The sequence below is a fragment of the Palaemon carinicauda genome, chromosome 18, assembly GCF_036898095.1.
Source record: "Palaemon carinicauda isolate YSFRI2023 chromosome 18, ASM3689809v2, whole genome shotgun sequence".
Classification (NCBI taxonomy): Eukaryota; Metazoa; Arthropoda; class Malacostraca; order Decapoda; family Palaemonidae; genus Palaemon; species Palaemon carinicauda.
The window spans coordinates 27,128,105-27,149,797 of NC_090742.1; the positions used below are offsets into that span (position 1 = coordinate 27,128,105).

Here is a 21,693-nt window from a genome sequence, read left to right on the forward strand (position 1 = left end):
CAGCTCGGTTTTTTGCTAAAACGAGCTTCCTTCACGTCCTTGGCCTAAGTCGTTCGAGATCCCAAGCCTGTCCAACTTGGTGGGGGACGAACTGGAGAGAGTACTTTGCCCAGTTAGAGCTCTTAGGTACTATCTAAAAAGGTCATAACCTTTACGAGGACAATCAGAAGACTTATGGTGTGCTATCAAGAAGCCTTCTCTTCCAAGGTCTAAGAACTCAGTTTCTTACCTATTCAGGCTCCTGATTAGGGAAGCACATTCTCATCTGAAGGAAGAAGACCTTGCTTTGCTGAAGGTAAGGACACATGAAGTGAGAGCTGTGGCTACTTCAGTGGCCTTCAAACAGAACCGTTCTCTGCAGAGTGTTATGGATGCAACCTATTGGAGAAGCAAGTCAGTGTTCGCATCATTCTATCTCAAAGATGTCCAGTCTCTTTACGAGAACTGCTACACCCTGGGACCATTCGTAGCAACGAATGCAGTAGTAGGCGGGGGCTCAGCCACTACATTCCCATAATCCCATAACCTTTTTAACCTTTCTCTTGAATACTTTTTATGGGTTGTACGGTCGGCTAAGAAGCCTTCCACATCCTTGTTGATTTGGCGGGTGGTCAATTCTTTCTTGAGAAGCGCCGAGGTTAAAGGTTGTGATGAGGTCCTTTAGTATGGGTTGCAGCCCTTTATACTTCAGCACCTAAGAGTCGTTCAGCATCCTAAGAGGACCGCTACGCTCAGTAAGGAAGACGTACTTAATAAAGGCAGAGTAATGGTTCAAATCGTCTTCCTTACCAGGTACTTATTTATTTTATGTTATTTTTGAATAACTAATAAAATAAAATACGGGATACTTAGCTTCTTTGTTAACATGTATGCTGGTCTCCACCCACCACCCTGGGTGTGAATCAGCTACATGATTATCGGGTAAGATTAATATTGAAAAATGTTATTTTCATTAGTAAAATAAATTTTTGAATATACTTACCCGATAATCATGATTTAATTGACCCACCCTTCCTCCCCAAAGAGAACCAGTGGACCGAGGAAAAAATTGAGGTGGTGTTGACAAGAAGTACTGGAGTACCTGACCACAGATGGCGCTGTTGTGTTCACCCCCACCTGTATAGCGATCGCTGGCGTATCCCGACCGTAGATTTCTGTCGGCAACAGAGTTGACAGCTACATGATTATCGGGTAAGTATATTCAAAAATTTATTTTACTAATGAAAATAACATATTTTAAGATTTACGACAATATTTACAAGATTCATAAATAGAACTCATACTGTAGATCATCTATTATAATTAATTTACACAATTCATAAAGCAATAAAGGCCTGGTGGTTTTAAGTCTCGAGGATTTTGTACTCAGATGATGTCAGGATGATGATGAAATTCAGCGACAAATTCTGAAACTGTTTCCAGATGTAAAAGATGATAATCTAATGATACCCGATCTTTCAAGATTTCTGAGTTTTTCTTTGAAAATCAGCAGCGTTTTGAAAATGGAAGTAATATACAGTGTCACAACAGGTGCCAAAAAATGTCTTTACTGAAAGATATTAACTTAGCGATGGTAGAAGCAAGTCTCAACCTCTAATATTAGCCTGGGCCATTGTCTTCAAATACCCGACAGAGACGTTTTCTGTAAAACTTGAGAATGTTCCTGGGAATTCTTTTATGCTTTCAAGTACAACTGGCGGCTTCATTAATTTTCGAGACACTACCAGAAACTCTTGTTCTAGAAAACAACGATACCTTTGATGTACATAATATTACAATGTTTTAATCTTAATATTAACATTTAGCATTTCAAAATAAACCTTTCTCACAGGACCTATAACATTAAATATGTGTGTACAAATTTAATCTACGTATAACTGAGATATTTGGCTCAGAACAACCCTTGGTGCAAGGTCAGTGGACTGCTAGTATTGCCAAACCACTGGTGTTGGGATCCTGAACTCTTTCTGTATCTCAATGCCTGAGTTTTGAGTATCCTGGGATAAGTTTCCAGCCATATGGATGTGTCTCATATGTGAAGGACGAGGGTTAGTACCCGAGCAAGCAAAAATTACAAATTTGGAAGCGCAGTAATTTGTATTCTTCGTAACCATACAAACCTGAGTCCTTTACTCATATTTTCCTACCATCACCAACCCCCGTAGAAAGTCCCAGCTAGTATCAAAGTGGTTTGCCAGTGGGGCAGTGGTGCTTCTCTGCTACTGGCAGGTAACTACCAGCCGTTTGTTTACATTTTGTTATAATTGCTAATTGCCATATTCCACTTCGCTGTTATCCATTCTTCTTTGTATAGTTCGGAAAAAATCAAATTACTTCCAAATTTATCATATAATGGATCTTCTCCTTTATTCTTTTGTCCCTCTCTTGGGGACAGAGCACTTGAAACCTTGCATGCTGGTAAGTTTCACTTTTTATCACCTTTCTTTATGTTTAAAGAAGTATCTCTCTTTCCATCCTCCTTTAATGAGCAGGGGAATGTGAATCATATATCATCCCATCAATCATCTGTGTTAATTAGGTACACTGGCACTTACAACTCAGGCCTTATCAGGGTTTTAAGTATGATGTCTTTTTTTTATTTCTATTAATTCTTATGCTGTCTAGAGACATTGAGCGAAATCCGGGACCAGTACGTCCTAGATTTCGTCAATGTCGTCTTCTGTATTGCAATATTCATGGTCTTCATGCAAATATTCGAGACCTTACAGTTGCATCCAGACAGTATGCTATTCTTTTGTGCTCAGAAACTTTGGTTTCTAATCTCCCTATAACTGGCTTTAAGAAGCCAATAATGTTGAATTTGATGCCAACCCTAGGGCCAGGGGAATGGCGGTGTATATTAGGACTGAGTACCCTGCTTCTCATAAGTCCTGCTATCTATGTGGATGTTATGAGACTCAGGAAATAAAAGTTTGTGGCAGGCATAACAACTTTTATTTGTGTTCGATCTACCGGAATCCAGACATGAATGATTCTATCATCGATTGTCTTCTTACCATTATGGCTAAGATACAAGATGATGATAGAAAGGCTTCTTTTGTCTTTGTTGGTGATTTTAATGCTCACCATAGGAAGTGGTTAAGTTCTATCTCTCCTACTGATTGCCATGGCTTAAGAGCTTTAGACTTTGCCTCTGAATCAGGCTGTGAGCAAATCATAAATGAAGCTACTCACAGGTCTGGTAATTGCTTGGACCTCGTATACACTGACTCCCCTGGTGTTCCTAACCCTATCTACTCGAGATACACCAGACGTGCTTGTTTGGAGAAGCAGGAGGCCTATCATCTTTGGAAGGGTAACAGATCAGATTTGACCTGGAATAACTATACTCAGCTTCAAGCTTTTGCTCAGAGAGTTTATGCCTCACCTGAAAAGGAGTACAATTTAACCATAAAAGAAACCATTTCTGGTACAACTCAGGAACATAAATGGTGGTCTACGCTTAAATCTGCACTCTTTGGTGTATATGTAACAGTTCCTCCTTTACTTAAACCAGATGGCTCAGTCACTCACTGTCCAAAGGAAAAGGCAATCCTTTTGGCTGATGTTTTTGACAGTAAACAGAGTAATGAAAAACTTGAATTTCCTCATTCCTGTTTTCCTGAGGCTAAACTAACTAGTTTAGCTTTTTTATCTCATGAAATTAAAGCTCTGTTGATGGACCTTGATGCTTATGGAGGTGTAGACCCAAATGGTATTTTTCCTTTGTTTTTTATAAAGAGCAGATTTCTTAGCTCCAAAGTTATCTGTTATTTTGCGCAAGTTAGCAAGAAGAGGTGCTTTTAGCACTTATTGGAGAACTGGTAATGTTATTCCTCCATGTAAATGTGTTTGTGGTAGCTCAAGTACCACTGATTACTGCCCAATTTCCATAACTCCCATATTATCTAAAGTTTTTGAACATCTGGCAAAACGTCTTAATAGGTTTGCTGAAGGTAATCATCTATTCCCTAGTTGCAATTTGGTTTTCGTAAAGGCTTTGGAGCATGTGATGCTCTTCTTACAATCTCCAATACTGTACAGAAATCCCTTGATTGTGGTCAGGAAGTTTGTATGATTGGCCTTGATTTTAGTGCTGCCTTTGACCGTGTTAATCCTGAGGCCCTTGTTTTCAAACTCAAACAGTTGGGAGTGGGTGGGTCGTTTCTTAGCATTATTATTGATTTTTTAAGTAATAGATCTCAAAGAGTTGTTGTTGATGGGCACCATAGTGAGTATAGGAATGTGATATCCGGTGTTCCACAGGGTAGTGTTCTTGGCCCATTACTTTTCATACTATATGCACATGACATGTGGTTTGGCCTAGAAAACAAGCTTGTTACATATGCACATGATGCTACTCTCTTTGCATCAATTCCATCCCCTGAATGTAGATCTGGGGTTGGTGAATCCCTTAATAGAGATTTAGCTAAAATTAGTGCATGGTGCAAATTATGGGGTATGAAGTTGAATCCTAACAAAACTCAAAGTATGATTGTAAGTAGGTCAAGGACGGTGGCTCCTCAACATCCTGATCTCGGTATTAGTAATGTTTCTTTAAATTTGTATGACTTAAAATTTTAGGTGTGATTCTCGACAGCAAATTTACTTTTGAGAAACACATTAGGTCTGTGTCTTCTTCAATTGCACAAAAAATTGGCTTATTGAGAAAGTCTTTTAAGATTTTCGGTGATCAATCTATTCTGAAGTGTTTTAATTCTTTCATTCTACACTGTTTTGAGTATTGTTCTCCTGTCTGGTGTTCAGCTGCTGATTCTCATCTTAATTTGTTGGATAGAAACTTACGGTCTATTAAATTTCTTATTCCTGATCTTGATATTAATCTTTGACATCGTCGTTCAATTAGTTCATTATGCATGTTGCATAAGATTTTCCATAACTCTGACCATCCTTTGCATTCAGATCTCCCTGGATAATTCTTTCCTGTTCGTAATACTAGGCAGGCAGTTAATTCTAATAGCCAGGCCTTCTCCAGTATGAGGCTCAATACTACACAGTATTCTAGAAGTTTTATTCCAGCTGTTACCAAGTTGTGGAATGATCATCCTAATCGGGTAGTTGAATCAGTAGAACTTCAAAAATTCAAAGTTGGAGCAAATGTTTTTATGTTGACCAGGCTGACATGAGTCTTTTTGTAGTTTATATATGACATATCTATTTTTGACTTTGTTAATAGTTTATATATGACATATCTGTTTCGACGTTGTTACTGTTTGTAGAATGATTTATTGTTAATTTGTTCTCATCATTTATTTATTTCCTCATTTCCTTTCCTCACTGGGCTATTTTTCCCTATTGGAGCCCTTGGGCTTATAGCATCTTGCTTTTCCAACTAGAGTTGTAGCTTGGCTAGTATAATAATAATAATGATAATAATAATAATAATAATAATAATAATAATAATAATAATAATAATAATATCAGTCTTTCACCATTATGAAAAACAGATAGGGAATGTCAGTGGGCATTTGCTTCACTTCTCCACTTATCAAGCATTGAGCACTTCCTTGGAAAAAATTTGAATCTTCCCGTTTTGGTTCCAGGGGACTTAAACCAAAAACCAGTGAATCAACCAAATATAATAATGTGTGATTTTCCTACCCTTACAAATCTTAGTCCTTTAATCCAACTTCCCTCTTCAGCCACCCCTCTAAGTCCTTGGCCGAAAGATCAAGAGTGATGAATCTCCGACTGGAAATGGAGCGGGCTTCTTGCCCCTCACCCTCGCCAGTTGGATTGCCGCTCGTTATCCAACTTTATCGATCGATTCCAGCTCCCTAATTAAATAACTCAAGTTTGTAAGGCTATGAAAAATACAGACAACTTTCAAAATTTGTCCATATTTATGTAAATGGTTTGTGTACCTTATAGTAATAATTTGAAATAGAATTTCAAGTTTGTTTTGAATTCTTTGTAGTTCTCTTATTCAAATAATTTTTGTATCTTGCATGGAAAGTCTTTTCCTCGTGCTTTGATGTCCGTATCCATTTTATGCTACCTGATATATTTTGTTCTGTTTATTTCTTCTCATATCTTGTAGGATACAATATGGACATTCATTAGTTAGTCAAACTCTTGAAATTCTAAAAGTTTAGAAAAAGTGCAGTCTAAAAATCAACACACAAGACACTTTCTTGTCATACATACGTTATTATTTTTGTACTGTACTGTACACATATTCAACAAATGCCTTTTAATATTCCAATTGATAGATATGTATAAAATATATTACTATTACTTAGTAGTAGTAAATAAACATTTAAAATCCAAAATGCATAGAAGAAAATAGCATCAGGAAATGCCTATTTTTGAGCATTGCCATCATTATCAGAGCAAGATTAATTTGCTTAAAATTAGGTTGTAACTTATAAATTTTTTTTGATGTAACAAAGCATACAATTGGATTATTCAGTACAGTAGTAAGCTCTACAGGTACAAACTAGGGGGGGGGGGGGGTATGAAGTGAGAGCGAGTCCGTGCCTGGACCATTCAGAAATCCAAATCTGTTTTTTTTAGACTAGCAAGTGATATGATTTCAATTAGTTATCTGCCAATTCAAGTTTTTGGTCACGAACACTATAATTTGAATATATACTTAAAATAGATAGTACTGTATATTCAAGTAAATGAAAAAATTAGTTTATCATGGGTATGAGATAACTCCCAACTGTGTTCCCATTTATATCTGCCTGATTTACTGTTGGAATTAAATGATATTTTTTTTTCCTTTTACAGCCATATTTCTCCAGCAAGATGTCTGTACTGTAGCACATGTAGAAAGCAACTGCTTGGTTTCAGCTGCCACCGTCAAAGGCTTTTCAGCGGTTAGAAATCAAACTGAAGGTATGTTTCATTAAAATTAAGTCTAGTTGTAACACTTTTTTCGACAAATATACAAACCATCATCTTTTAAGCCTTACGTGATGGTGTACATCTGTTGACGTAGGCTACACATGAGTTGTTATATAGGTTCACGGCTGATGTCTGTGCAGTCCCTATGAACCACAAGGGAGAAAATCATGTTAATTTTGTTGTATGTGGGAACAATAGGATTCAATCTACTTGGCAACCCATATTATAGCTCTTATTCTGACTAAAGTTTGTAAATACCACTTGTCTTCAGTCACAAGAGCCTCCGAACACAGCCTGCTTGGTCTACCGTTTGCTTGTTATCACAGTACACACTTAGCAATGTTATTCAGATGTTTTCTAACATTATCTCAGATGTTAATTAAAATTTTCCAGATGTTGACTAACATTATCCAGATAATATTGAAAAGGGTGTTATGTAAAGTCAGGCCTCCATATTCGCGGGTTTTGTTATTCACTTACTCGTGATTAGTATTGCTGCATGCAGCCCGATGTTCTCAAACCGCCCATGCTTCTTTGCACCTGGCCTTTGCGCCGTTTCCCTCCATGCACAACGCAGTAATGGAAAACAAACAAATATACATTACAATGTTAAAGCTAACACATGTAAACTATTCAAGGATAAAAGCTTTGCATAGAAATTCTAATAATTAAAATAATTAAAAGAGGTTGTACCGCACGTATTTCCTACATACTCATGCACTGTAATGCTATTGTTTTTTTTAATCTCTCGCTCTCCTGCACTGATATTAGAAAAAGTTGTTCAAGCTTACCATTGCAAGTTTCATATTGTTTGGATTTTTATGACATTGTTGCTCTCAACTTTTGTATATAAGCTCATTATCTGTTGAATAAAACTCGCTTGCATTCACCTCACTTCTGTGTTAGCACCTAACACCAATATTGCCATATTGGTGACCATTGGAGTAACTGCTCCATATTGCCTTTTTTGCCCACCGCTTCGCTCTACTCTTTTTACAATGCTGCCCACCGAACCCGGCTCCTTGAAACACACCACCTCGATGAAACTGCCGCCCTGTGCCAGCAGAGAAGCATTCGCCTGGTTTCAGCGCACCGAAGGTCAGTTTCGCATCAAGGGCATGACTCGCTCAAGCAGTAAAGAGACTACAGTAGTGCCTCTAGATACAAAATTAATTGGTTCCGGAATGACTTTCGTGTCATGATTTTTTCATATGACGAGTCATGTTTTACATATAAATCGCATAATTTGTTCCAAGCCCTACATAAACACCATGCAGTCAGCCCTCCTTCTTTGCAATAGTTAGGTTACAGACGCAGGCGCGAAAAGGGAATTTTCATGAATAAATGCTGCACTAGGGTGGACTAACTCTTAACCTAAAAAGTCACTGCCTCTTGCCACGAGCAGGTTTCCGAGCAGATGATATACTGTACACAGTAAAAACTGCCTAATATTGTTTTGATATGGTTTCTACAACAGTTTATAATAATATGTACAGTGCACAGTACATATATACAGTGTACAGTACATTTGCACACATGCACACTACATACTGGACACAGTAAGATTACAGCACAGTATTGTGCTAAGGTAAAGTTTTACCGAGTCGTCATCATCCCCTCACTGTTGTGTATAACAAAAGTTGCTCCTATCTAGTAATGCTATACTGTAACCTAATACTCACTGATACTGTAATGTATGTTACTGTAATATATGTACAGTAATATTACTACAATACAGCTTAACTATACTTACTGTAAGTGTTCGGTGTTTTCGTTCTGACAACTCGTAGCTTACTCGTTTTCTTGAAGAATGACGCAACTTCTTATGTGTTGTCTCTTGCGCAGTATGTTATATCTATACCTTCTTAAACAGAAATACAGCTTGTTTTGTAAGCAAAAACCTTAAATATCTCGATAATAATTGTTTCTTTTAAATAAACGAATAAAAACAGTGCATTCGATTACTTTTCAACAGCTGATATCTCTCTCTCTCTCTCTCTCTCTCTCTCTCTCTCTCTCTCTCTCTCTCTCTCTCTCTCTCTCTCTCATAAAAGTTTGAAATATAAGATTTCGTTTCGGAAGCATTATTGCATACTAGAAAATAATACATACATATACCATGGCACTTCCCCCAATTTTGGGGGGTAGGCGACATCAAACAAATGAAACAAAAAAGGGGACCTCTCCTCTCTACGTTCCTCCCAGCCTGACAAGGGACTCAAATGAGTTCGGCTGGTACTGCTGGGGTGCCACAGCCCACCCTCCCCCATTATCCACCACAGATGAAGCTTCATAACGCTGAATCCCCTACTCCTGCTACCTCCGCGGTCATCCAAGGCACCAGAGGAAGCAGCAGGGCCTACCGGAACTGCGTCACAAATACTCGCCATTCATTCCTATTTCTAGCACGCTCTCTTGCCTCTCTCACATCTATCTTCCTATCACCCTGAGCTTTCCTCACTCCATCCATCCACCCAAACCTTGGCCTTCCTCTTGTACTTCTCCCATCAACTCTTGCATTCATCACCTTCTTTAGCAGACAGCCATTTTCCATTCTCTCAACATGGCCAAACCACCTCAACATATTCATATCCACTCTAGCTGCTAACTCATTTCTTACACCCGTTCTCACCCTCACTACTTCGTTCCTAACCCTCTCTGCTCGAGATACACCAGCCATACTCCTCTCTTGGGTCTATTATTTGTTTCCATCTGATAATTTATTTCTTCGTAAGTATGTTTTTGGATGGCATCATAAGTTATATCAATGATTTCTTCTGCATCCTTACACATATCCTGTTCATTTTTCTCTTCTTCTTCTTCTTCTTCTTCTTCTTCTTCTTCTTCTTCTTCAACTATTTGCTGGTTCAGTCTCGACTTAATTATATTTTCTATCCAGACTAAGCATGTTGAGCAGAATACCTTTGTGTCTCTATTTTTTATTTTTTGCTGTATTTCAGCACATGTAGGGTGTGTTGGAACATGACAGGCATCACATTTTCTAATCAGTTGTTGAGGATTAATAATGGAATACCATATCTTACATGTATTGCACCATTTTGGTATTCTTTTTCCCAATGGATCAATCAGCATATTCACCATATTGGACTTCTTATTGTTCTTTGATGGAATGTGTTGATTGATGTAAACTTTCTTTATAAGTCTCTTTATCACTTGGATGGATCTTCTTTGGAATTTCTTCTATTATTTTGCTGATGTTTTCTGCAGACTTGCTCCAGTTTGTTGGATCATATTGTGTCAATATGTCTGCGAATATTTTTCCTTCACACTGGTTGGAGTTACTAGCGACCTCTGTTATCAGATGGTCGGTCGAGTTCTTGTTTCGCCAACTCATGGAATTTACTTTAGCTGATTGCAGCAATGTCCCTCCAAGCTTTGCCTGTATTATAGAGTGCCATCTTGATCAGACTTTTAGTAATTCACAAGATAACTATCCTATGCCGACGTTTTATCCCACTTTTCTGACCTCAAACTAATCACCGACTATTCACGAAAACTTGTTGCTATATTGCACTCGATAGCCTTTTGTTATCTGTGTTAAATCAGGATATTTATCGGGTCACACAAGTGTACTCTTTCACTGGCATACAGAAACACTGAGAGAGAGAGAGAGAGAGAGAGAGAGAGAGAGAGAGAGAGAGAGAGAGAGAGAGAGAGAGAGAGAGAGAGAGAGAGAGTGAGTGAGTGAGTGAGTGAGTGAGTGAGTGAGTGAGTGAGTGAGTGAGTGAGTGAGTGAGTGAGTGAGTGAGTGAGTGAGTGAGTGAGTGAGTGAGTGAGTGAGTGAGTGAGTGTGTGTGTGTGTGTGTGTTTTGCCTCAAGGTGGCTATCTTTAGGATGAAATCCACAAGGTGCTTAGAATTTTTTTGTCCTTAGCAATTTTTCATCATATTGTTGTATTTAGTTGATCATGTTTTATATTTACTGTAATTTTTCTTAATATTTGGTGATGATGCAACTAAAGTACTTAATTTGTATTTCTCTATCTTTTTTTATAGTTTTATGTGGTTTTATTTGAACTTTTGTGAGTATTAGCTTTTTTTGTAGGATTTTTTCCATTCATAATTTACATATCACAGATTTTGTCTTGTGCACCATTACTTTGGTTCTGGAATTATAGTTATGGAATTTTCAAATAATTTTTGCATTGTAGACAGGTTTTACCTAGATTGGATTCATATAGTTCTTTGAATAACTGTTTTTATATCCATTTATATTCTTTTTCAATTGTGAAAAAGAACAAAGCCCTTCATGTCTTGAATTAAACATTGAATTATCATCATCAAACAGTGAGAATTGAATGCACTACATTCATGTAGGCTAAAGAAAAATCAAAGGATCAGCGTGGGGAATGTGTAATTAAGTGACTTTAAAATGTGAAAGTGTAAAAATTTTTGCAGGGTCATGGTACATCACGGACCTCTGTCAGGCATTGCAAGAATTAGGCCATTTACATCCCATTAAAACAGTGCTTCATAGGACAAGGGAGACTTTGATGGCTCGTGTTGGTAGCATGAACAACAAATTTGTTACTCAACTATCTGAGGATAAAGACACATTAACAAAGTAAGTTCTTGTTCTGTGTACAGTATCAGTATCTGAGATGTGAAATTGATGACACCAAATTAATAATGTACCTTACTTGATCATATTCATGTACCCATGTACTTTGCATTCAAAGGTTAAAACTATTTACTATAAACACTATATGTTCTAGTATCCTCTCCATGGCATCTATCTTCTATTTTAATAATCTCCAAGATCGTGTCTCATGACGTACACACATCACATTTTGACACATATTGTCGCTCTTCCAAATCATACAATTGCAACATCTTTACAACTTAAACATTAGTAGTAGTAGTTCAAGTGTTTTCCAAGTATCCTGTCTTCATGCCATTTAAATTCTATTTATTCTTACGGTGGTACAAATTTCTTGAGTCATTAAAATAGGTTACTCTTAGCAACTCCATTGCTGGTAAGTGTCATGTGTGGTTGCTTGGTAGGCCTGACTTTTCTTCTGGTAGCCACTACAATAAGGTCTCCCCTCTTCACTCTACGATCACGTATACATTATCTACACTGGATTACCCGTATAGTGCAAGTGCTTTGTGTCTTTTTTTATCATTGTCACTGATTGTGCTTATGAATGGCTAGTACAGTACTTCAAGTGTCATGCGATCTTGTTCCTGCCGTGATGGTTGCTATTGTGTTGATGTCGATCTGCATCCTCTCTGCCCCTCATACTGTGGCAAGCGATGCTCTGTGCAATCTCCATGTGAGTATTTTAGGGAGTGGCTATCCTCCTAGTGGGAAAAATATCGTTCACGGCTTAAGAAACGAACTAAGAGAGATCGTTCACCTCCCTTGTCTTCTTCCAGTAATAGTAAAAAGCGTAAGCTCTTTCTGCATCAAAAGATATCCTCCACCTTGTTCCTTTGTTTCTGAAGTCTTATGAGGCTCCAGTTATGCAGGACGATGGCCATAATGATAATTTAATTATTGATGAATATAATTTTATAAATGTATTATCATTAAATATTGAACATGTGCCAAGTAATCCAGAGTCAATGTTTGTGACAGATCGCTTGGCTACGGCTGACATGCTGATTGAGCTGTATCCAGTCCCAGTATCCTTGGTCCCTGATTATTCAGAAATGCATGGATCTCCCTCACCTCCCACTAGTGTATTGAGTGGTGAGCCCATAGAGGTATCTCCAAGGCGTCAAGTCCCCTTCCCCCCCCCCCCTGTTCCTGTATGTGGAACTCTAGAGTTGAGAGTGCCATTTCTCCTCATACAGAGTAAGCCCTGTTAGAATATCCATTCTGTCCTTCTCCCACTCGTACATGTTAGCCAGGCTTGCCTCACACCCTTAGGGATCCTCGGCACCACTCTTGTGTTACGAGTTCTCTGGACTTGTCCCAAAATTCCTCAATACAATGTATTGAGGTTGATCGGACCACTTTGGCTGTGTCCACAACTGCAACTTTAGCCAGACCAAGTAATTATTATTATTATTACTAGCCAAGCTTCAACACTAGTTGGAAAAGCAAGATGCTATAAGCTCAAGGGCTCCAACGGAAAAATAGCCTAATGAGGAAAGGAAATAAGGAAATAAGTAAATTATGAGAAAAAATTAACAATAAATAATTCTAAAAACAGTAACAACGCAAAACAGATATGTCATATATAAACTATAAAAAGACTTATGTCAGCCTATTCAATATTAAAATATTTGCTGCAAGTTTGAACTTTTGAAGTTCTACTGAATCAACCACCCGATTAGGGAGATCATTCCACAACTTGGTCACAGCTGGAATGAAACTTCTAGAATGCTGTGTAGTATTGAGCCTTATATGGAGAAGGCCTGGCTATTAGAATTAACTGCCTGCCTAGTATTACGAACAGGATAGAACTTTCCAGGAAGATCGTGAATGTAAAAGATGGTCAGAATTATGAAAAATCTTATGCAACATGCATAATGAACTAATTGAACGACGATGCCAAATATTAATATGTCGATCAGGAATAAGAAATTTAATAGACTGTAAGCTTCTGTCTAACAAATTAAGATGATAATCAGCAGATGAAGACCAGACAGGAGAATAATACTTGAAAAAATGTAGAATGAAAGAATTAAAACTCTTCATAATGGATTAATCACCGAAAATCTTGAAAGACTCTCAATAAGCCAATTTTTTGTGCAATTGAAGAAGACAGACCTAATGTGTTTCTCAAAAGTACATTTGCTGTCAAGAATCACATGTAAAATTTTGAAAAAATCATACAAAGTTAAAGAAACATTACCAATGCTGAGATCAGGATGTTGATGACCCACTGTCCTTGACCTACTTACAATCTTACTTTGAGTTTTATTAGGATTCAACTTCATACCCCATAATTTGCACCATGCATTAATTTTAGCTAGATCTCAATTAAGGGATTCAGCAGCCCCCAGATCTACATTCCGGGGATGGAATTGATGCAAAGAGAGTAACATCATCTGCATATGCAACAAGCTTGTTTTCAAGGCCAAACCACATATCATGTGTATATAGTATGAAAAGTAATGGGACAAGAACACTACCCTGTGGAACACCAGATATCACATTCCTATACTCACTATGGTGCCCATCAACAACATCTCTTAGAGATGTATTACTTAAATATTCAATAATAATGCTAAGAAACAACCCACCCACTCCCAACTGTTTGAGTTTGAAAACAAGGACCTCATGATTAACATGGTCAAAGGCAGCACTAAAGTTAAGGCCAATCATACAAAGTTGCTCTAAACCTATTGTGTCTTTTCCTTCCAAGCAGAGTGCTTGAAAGTCAGTAGTAACAATACATTCACTGATCCCGCGCATGTTGGCCATACGTCAAGTTCGGAAAGAGAACCTGTTATTCCCTCGCAAACTGTTAGAGGTAAAAACTCATATGCTAGGAGTGAGCATGACTCTTCCCGTTCTTCCTTAGCCTTCCCTCCTCTCCATTCATGAATGCTGTAAGAGAGGGGTAGGATATTCTAAGAAATATCAAATCTATCATGCCTATTAAGATAGAACCACCAGTTATCCATAAAGGGGAACCATCTCATGACCAGGATATTATTATTATTAATGACTTTGGAAAACTGGAAAACCTCACTCTGTGAGCGGGCAACATTTCAACTAATGTAGCTTCCCTCGAGGTTCCAGTGTCTGGTTCGGAAGTATTGCATTTCATCATGAGCCTAATCTGTTGCTTGGATGGCGTAGATGAGCCTCCTCATGCTCACAAATTGCTAATAGGTTTTGAGATTGGGGCATTCAGTTTTTCATTGTATTTTTAAAGACAATATTAACAAATTATTGTTATTATTATGAACTTTATATTTATTTCTGGGTATTAATACACCAAAACTATGTTAATTATCATAATTTAATCCTAAATGAAGATCAATTTGCTCAATATCTTGCCTCTTTAGCCCCCCCCACCACTTTTTCCTTTGTCAGGGTATTTCTCTCTCTCTCTCTCTCTCTCTCTCTCTCTCTCTCTCTCTCTCTCTCTCTCTCTCTCTCTCTCTCTCTCTCTCTCTCTCTCTCTCTCTCTCTCTCTCTAACTCCACTAATATTGCCAATATTATGTTTTGAACTCTTATTAGAGTGAATTTTCTTCTGGGTTACCGAGATGTTTTGATTGACTTTTCCTCTTTGGCGTAATGAAATTCTTGCATTTGAGATATGGGGTTTCAAAGTTTTTATTTTTATTTTTACAAAGACAATATTAATAGATCATGATTATTATGAATATTTTAGTCCTTTTTGGTTAATCATAAGCCAAAATATGTTATTTATCATAATATACTGTAATAATAAATGAAGATTACTGGTACTTTGCTCAATATCTTGCTTCTTAGGCTCCTGGTCCCTCCACATTTTCCTGTGGCAGAGTAATCTCTCTCCCTGTCTCCTTCACTAACTCCGCTAATATTGCCGATATTATGCTCTTATTAGAGTGCTTTTTCTTCTTCTCTATGTTAGCAAGATGTTTTGATTGTCTTCTACTCGTTGGCATGATAAAATCTTGCTGAAATAAAGGAAAACAGACATTAAAGCAAGTCAATGTCAGAGGTCAAACTCAAACGTCTACTATCTCTGAGGTTTCTGCTTGCGCTGAAAGCCGTTTAAGCTCGTAATCCCATCTTGTGACTCAAGGAATCTCCACAGATACCATTGCTCACAATTTATTTGATAATAAAATGTAATAATTATCAAAACTTAGGATAATAGAAGAAATACTGCATTTTCTCCTATGGATCATTTTTTTTTCTTTTTTGGCTTATTGAGTCACTATTACTAATTTCCCTGTAATTATGAAAGTAATAGGAATTTTGACAAATTGTTTTCAGGATTTTGCTTTATTTTGCCTTATACCCCATATATTACTTTACCGGCCTTCTCCCTTAAATGAAGAAAATTGGTTGTTAAACCATAAAGTAGTGGGAGTTTGAAGTAACCCCAAAGTAACGTTGTTTTAATGGGGCTACAGGCTTCTGAATTTTTATACTAAGTTCAGTTTTATAGATACTGTAAAGTCATTAATATATTTAAAGCATGAATATCTTTCTTACAGTAATATTTTGATAAGATAAATGTAATTTCATTGTAATCACTTTTGTGAATTAATTATCATTTTATGTCTCATTGTGTTTTAGATATGTTTTCATTACTTTAAGCAATGCTAAATAACTGTCAGTGAAAAACTTCATTTGATTTAAATTCTCCTATCACTGAAGCAATACCAATTAACTTTTAGTGAGTTTTTCATTGGATTTACATTTTTCTTTTACTGAAGCATTGCCGTAGTAAATATGGTATACCTACAAATATACTTTACATTTTTTCATCTTTCAGAGATGTGCAGTTAGTGAGAGCAGATGAAGATTACTTTCTGGAAGGAATAATTGACCTTGTAAGGTTAGAGATTGTTGAAAAACTGGTTGAAGATCATTTTGATGAAGCAATAAATGCTTTAGTAAGCAGCAATGATCTTGATGCACTGAATGAAAAAATGTCTTTCATTAATATGGAGTAGACGTTCTTCCATATTGTTGTTATTATTATTCATGTTATCTTATGGATAAATTCAGCCAAGCCAAGCCAAACTTATATATTTGGTATGTTCAGGGATTTTTCTTGAATGTCATGTATTGTAAGTATAGTACTGTATATTGTTTTAATTTTTGGCTCAGTGTAGCTCTGAGATCTACATTCCTCCTATCCATATTGTATACTGTATAGTAGTTTTGTGCAGTTGCTTGAATTTAGGTAGTGTTATTATTACCAGATGTTTATTACCCCATATTTTTATTATCAGTAATTTAAGAGAAATAATAATAAGTATGTTCAGTTTCCTTTGAAATTGAGCTGGGTTGGGGTATCGAACCCTGGGTGAAGTTGAAAATTAGCAAACAATTTTTGGTCCTAAGGATCAGGCATTTGACCAACTTATAGGCTAGACTAATAGAAGCTAATGGTTTCAGAAATATAGTGCTTTTAACTGAACTTGGGAAACCTCAGGTTACTATGAATATAGGTTACTAATTAACTATAGTTATTGTAAAGAAATATTTAAGATAACTATTAAACTAGATGTCTTTTTCACAGTTTGGTATAAACCATAAGTAAGAATGAGCTTAGTTTCTCAATTTGGTAGTCTTTGTTGTGTCTTCATCTTGTCCATCCTAATTTTGTTATTAATTACAATACAGTATTGTGATTAGATTCATATTGTTTTATCATGGTAGTAAAGTTGTAGTACTGTGCTTATAAAATAAGTACTGTACTGTACTTTGTATTTTAAGAAATTTACATTAACATGGAGAAAAAGTGGAGATTCTAGGCTACGGGAATGCAGATGTTCCATATTATGAATGCATAAATTCATTAAGCCTAAAACCTACAGTTCATCATGGTCAAATTATTGTACAGTCAGCCCTCATTTTTCGTGTATTTGGTCATTCGTGGTGCAGAGAACCGTATAACCTATTAAGTAAAAAATCACATATTCGCGGTTTTGCGACAAGTGCGGTAAGTACTCTCGCCACCTAATGATTTCAGTTCGACCACGCTCCTTTTCACCTATCATCCTTTTTGCCTACCATCCTTTGTGTAGTGTCTCTGTCCACACAGCACAGCACCCCATCTCTCACTCACTCGGCCTCAGTCTTGCATTGTTTCTCCTCGCGTGTGCATCTCCTGCTTTGGTCTATTTTGTGCAGAATCATGTTTTGATGTAAATAACCTGTACATATCGAGTGTGCTTATAGTTATTTTAGTATAAAATGTGATACGTACATTATGCCACCACACGCGTCAAGTATTGGACGACTCAGAGTTTCACCATGCTTCAGACATCTTTCGTAGAACTTTATACATAAACTGTTAGTGATGTTATATTGATACTTTTTCTTTTAATATTTATTTTGTTAGGGTATTCATTGTGTAATACTCTAGTGTTATTGTTATAGTAACTACTGTACAGTACTGTACAGTATATGAAATACCGTATTTGGCCAGACTAGTAATGTAGATACTGCATAGGCTATGCGTACAGTGAGGTTTTATGTCGCGAGTCAACCTGCCAAAAGCAGCAAACACTTACGAGTGTTACCTTAGTTAATTAAGCTGTACTGTAGTGATAGTAATGTACATACATTACAGTAATGTACACTACAGTATCAATGAATGTTCTAATAGATAGGAACAACAGTGTTTTGTTGTAACAGTACATTATTTACCCATAAGTGTAGTGATGACTTGCGTTGTGTGTATAGTTGGCCCTCCTTAATCATGGGTTCGATCTATGTGGATTCATTCATTCCCAATAATCACATACTCGTGGTATCATGATTATTACTCTCGTAGGCTGAGTTTGCAAACCAATTGTGCAAATCAGAACAGCCCAACTTTGAAGATGACACATGTAAACTATTCAGTGATAAACCCTTTGTATAGTAATTCTAATAAGGTAATAAAAATTAATAAAAGAATTTCATACATGCATAATGTTCAAGTAATATTTGATGTACAGTACAGTGTATGATGATATATAATGCTGATGAAAAATATATATACTGTATGCTTTATAGTTGAAAGAAAAACCATTTTTTGTTATCTTATTTTTTTCACTTGTACATACATACATATACCAAGGCACTTCCCCCAATTTTGGGGGTAGCAGACATCAAACAAATGAAACAAAAAAGGGGACCTCTCCTCTCTACGTTCCTCCCAGCCTGACAAGGGACTCAACCGAGTTCGGCGGGTACTGCTAGGGTGCCACAGACCACCCTCCCCCGTTATCCATCACAGATGAAGCTTCATAACGCTGAATCCTCTACTGCTGCAACCTCTGAAGTCATCCAAGGCACCGGAGGAAGCAGCAGGGTCTACCGGAACTGCGTCACAAATGCTCGCCATTCATTCTATTTCTAGCACGCTCTCTTGCCTCTCTCACATCTATCCTCCCATCACCCAGAGCTTTCTTCACTCCATCCATCTACCCAAACCTTGGCCTTCCTCTTGTACTTCTCCCATCAACTCTTGCATTCATCACCTTCTTTAGCAGACAGCCATTTTCCATTCCCTCAACATGGACAAACCACCTCATTTTTTACACCCGTTCTCACCCTTACTACTTCGTTCCTAACCCTATCTACTCGAGATACACCAGCCATACTCCTTAGACACTTCATCTCAAACACATTCAGTTTCTGTCTCTCCGTCACTTTCATTCCCCACAACTCCGATCCATACACCTCAGTTGGTACAATCACTTTCTCATACAGAACTATCCTCAAGTAACTCTCCATTCAACATGACATTCAGCATCGCACCACCTTCCCTTCCCGTACATCTCATAACCTTACTCTTACCCACATTAACTCTCAACTTCCGTCTCTCACACACCCTTCCAAATTCTGTCACTAATCGACCAAGCTTTTCTTCCTTGTCTGCAACCAGTACAGTATCATCCGCAAATAACAACTGATATACACCTCACATTCATGGTCATTCTCGTCTACCAGTTTCAATCCTCGTCTAAGCACTCGAGCATTCACCTCTCTCACCGTTCCATCAACATACAAGTTAAACAACCACGGCGACATCACACATCCATGTCTCTGCCCCACTCTCACTGGAAACCAATCGCTCACTTCATTATCCTATCCTAACACATGCTTTGCTACCTTTGTAGAAACTTTTCACTACTTGCAACAACCTTCCACCAACTCCATATAACCTCATCACATTCCACATTGCTTCCCTATCAACTCTATCATATGCTTTCTCCTGATCCATAAATGCAACATACACCTCCTTACCTTTTGCTAAATATTTCTCGTATATCTGCCTAACTAAAAATCTGTTCATACAACCCCTACCTCTTCTAAAACCACCCTGTACCTCTAAGATGGCATTCTCTGTTTTATCCTTAATCCTATTAATCAGTACTCTACCATGCACTTTTCCAACTACACTCAACAAACTAATACCCCTTGAATTACAACACTCATGCACATCTCCCTTACCCTTATATAGTGGTACAATACACGCATAAACCCCAATCTACTGGTACCATTGACAACACAAAACATATATTAAACAATCTCACCAATCATTCAAGTACAGTTACACTCCCTTCCTTCAACATCTCAGCTCTCACACCATCCATATCAGATGCTTTTCCTACTCTCGTTTCATCTAGTGCTCTCCTCACTTCCTCTCTTGTAATCTCTCTCTCATTCTCATTTCCCATCACCGGCACTTCAACACTTGCAACAGCAATTATATCTGCCTCTCTATTATTCTCAACATTCAGTAAGCTTTCAAAATATTTCGCCCAGCTTTTTTTTGCCTCCTCTCCTTTTAACAACCTTCCATTTCCATCTTTCACTGTCTCTTCAATTCGTGAACCAGCCTTTCTTACTCTCTTCACTTCTTTCCAAAACTTCTTATTCTCTTCATATGAATGACCCAATCCCTGACCACACCTCAGGTCAGCTGCCCTCTTTGCCTCACTTATCTTGCGCTTTACTTCCACATTTTTCCCTCTATATCTTTTATACTTTGCCAGTCCAGTTAATAATATGTAAATATAGAGTTGTGGTTGCATTCTCGATAACCTTTATCTTTCTCTAACCTTTAGTCGTGGCCTGGTGGTAGCGTCCTCTCCTGGGGATTGCCAGACTGGGGTTGAGTCCCGCTCAAACTCGTTAGTTCTTTTGGTTGCTGCAACTTCGCCATCCTTTTGAGCTAAGGATGGGGAGGGGGTGTTTAAGGGAGCCTATAGGTCTATCTGCTGAGTCATCAGCAGGCATTGCCTGGCTCTCTGTGGTCCTAGCTTGGGTGGAGAGGGGGATTGGGCACTGATCATATGTAATATGATAAGTCTCTAGGACATTGGCCTCCTTGATAGGGATATGTCACTCTCCCTTGCCTCTGCTATTCATGAATGGTCTTTAAAAAAATAATGGTAGTGTTAATGATGGTATATTAAAGGATTACTTTGGTTTATTACTGTGTATATAAAAGCTTTATTTTTTGTTTTCCTTGTGGTTTTATGATTTCTCGACCAACCAGGGTTTGCTATAGCAGACATTTAGGAAGCGATAAAAGTATTTGGGCAGCTTTTTAAATATGGGCGATAGTAATAAAACGCTTTAGTAGAATGTGCTGTAGCAGAGGGTTGAGTTGTAATAACAATTATATTAGCATAATATTAATTTTTCATTAAAAATCCATCATTATTCAATTTATCCTCACTCTCTCCAATCTCACACCATCTCTGTCATCTAGGACGTTATAGCGGTAACCCAAATGTTCGATAACTTTTAATTTAAAACTAGTATAGTACTTTCTTCTTTTTTTTATTGGTGGTTCCATAATTAAAGTGGGTACAAGTTAGGAAAAGTATTTTGGAAGTGGAATTTACAGCTATCCTTTGTAACAGTTTAGAATTATCGTAATTTATCATAATATCAGTTTGTTATTGTTAATTAGACACAAACAAAATGGTTTTCCCATTAGTGACTTGTATAGGAATTTGTATGGCTATGGTAATTGAAATATTTTTAATAACATAATACTCTTAGTATCATTATTGGAGGTGTAAATGCATTTTTTTGTTCATTTTGATCGGCAATGAAACGTTCACAGAATGAAACGTTTTAGGCGGCATGTTTAGGGAAAAGTTATATAAAGTTGCATTGTTTTCATTGATTTTGAAGTTCTAATACAGTAAAAAATTCAGTA

General features: G+C 37.3%; 1 protein-coding gene across 4 annotated transcripts in view; it reads left to right on the forward strand.

Annotated features, from left to right (window-relative positions):
- The window catches only part of LOC137657732 (uncharacterized), a 166,964-nt gene extending 148,422 nt beyond the window's left edge, over positions 1 to 18,542 (forward strand). For all 4 annotated transcript variants that reach the window (XM_068392184.1, XM_068392183.1, XM_068392185.1 and 1 more), the window contains 3 exons: positions 6,757 to 6,864; positions 11,292 to 11,457; positions 16,291 to 18,542. In XM_068392184.1, coding sequence (XP_068248285.1) covers positions 6,757 to 6,864; positions 11,292 to 11,457; positions 16,291 to 16,471 — 455 coding nt within the window. In that variant the 3' untranslated portion in view covers positions 16,472 to 18,542. The remainder of the gene's footprint in view (positions 1 to 6,756; positions 6,865 to 11,291; positions 11,458 to 16,290) is intronic.
- Positions 18,543 to 21,693: the final 3,151 nt, after the last annotated feature.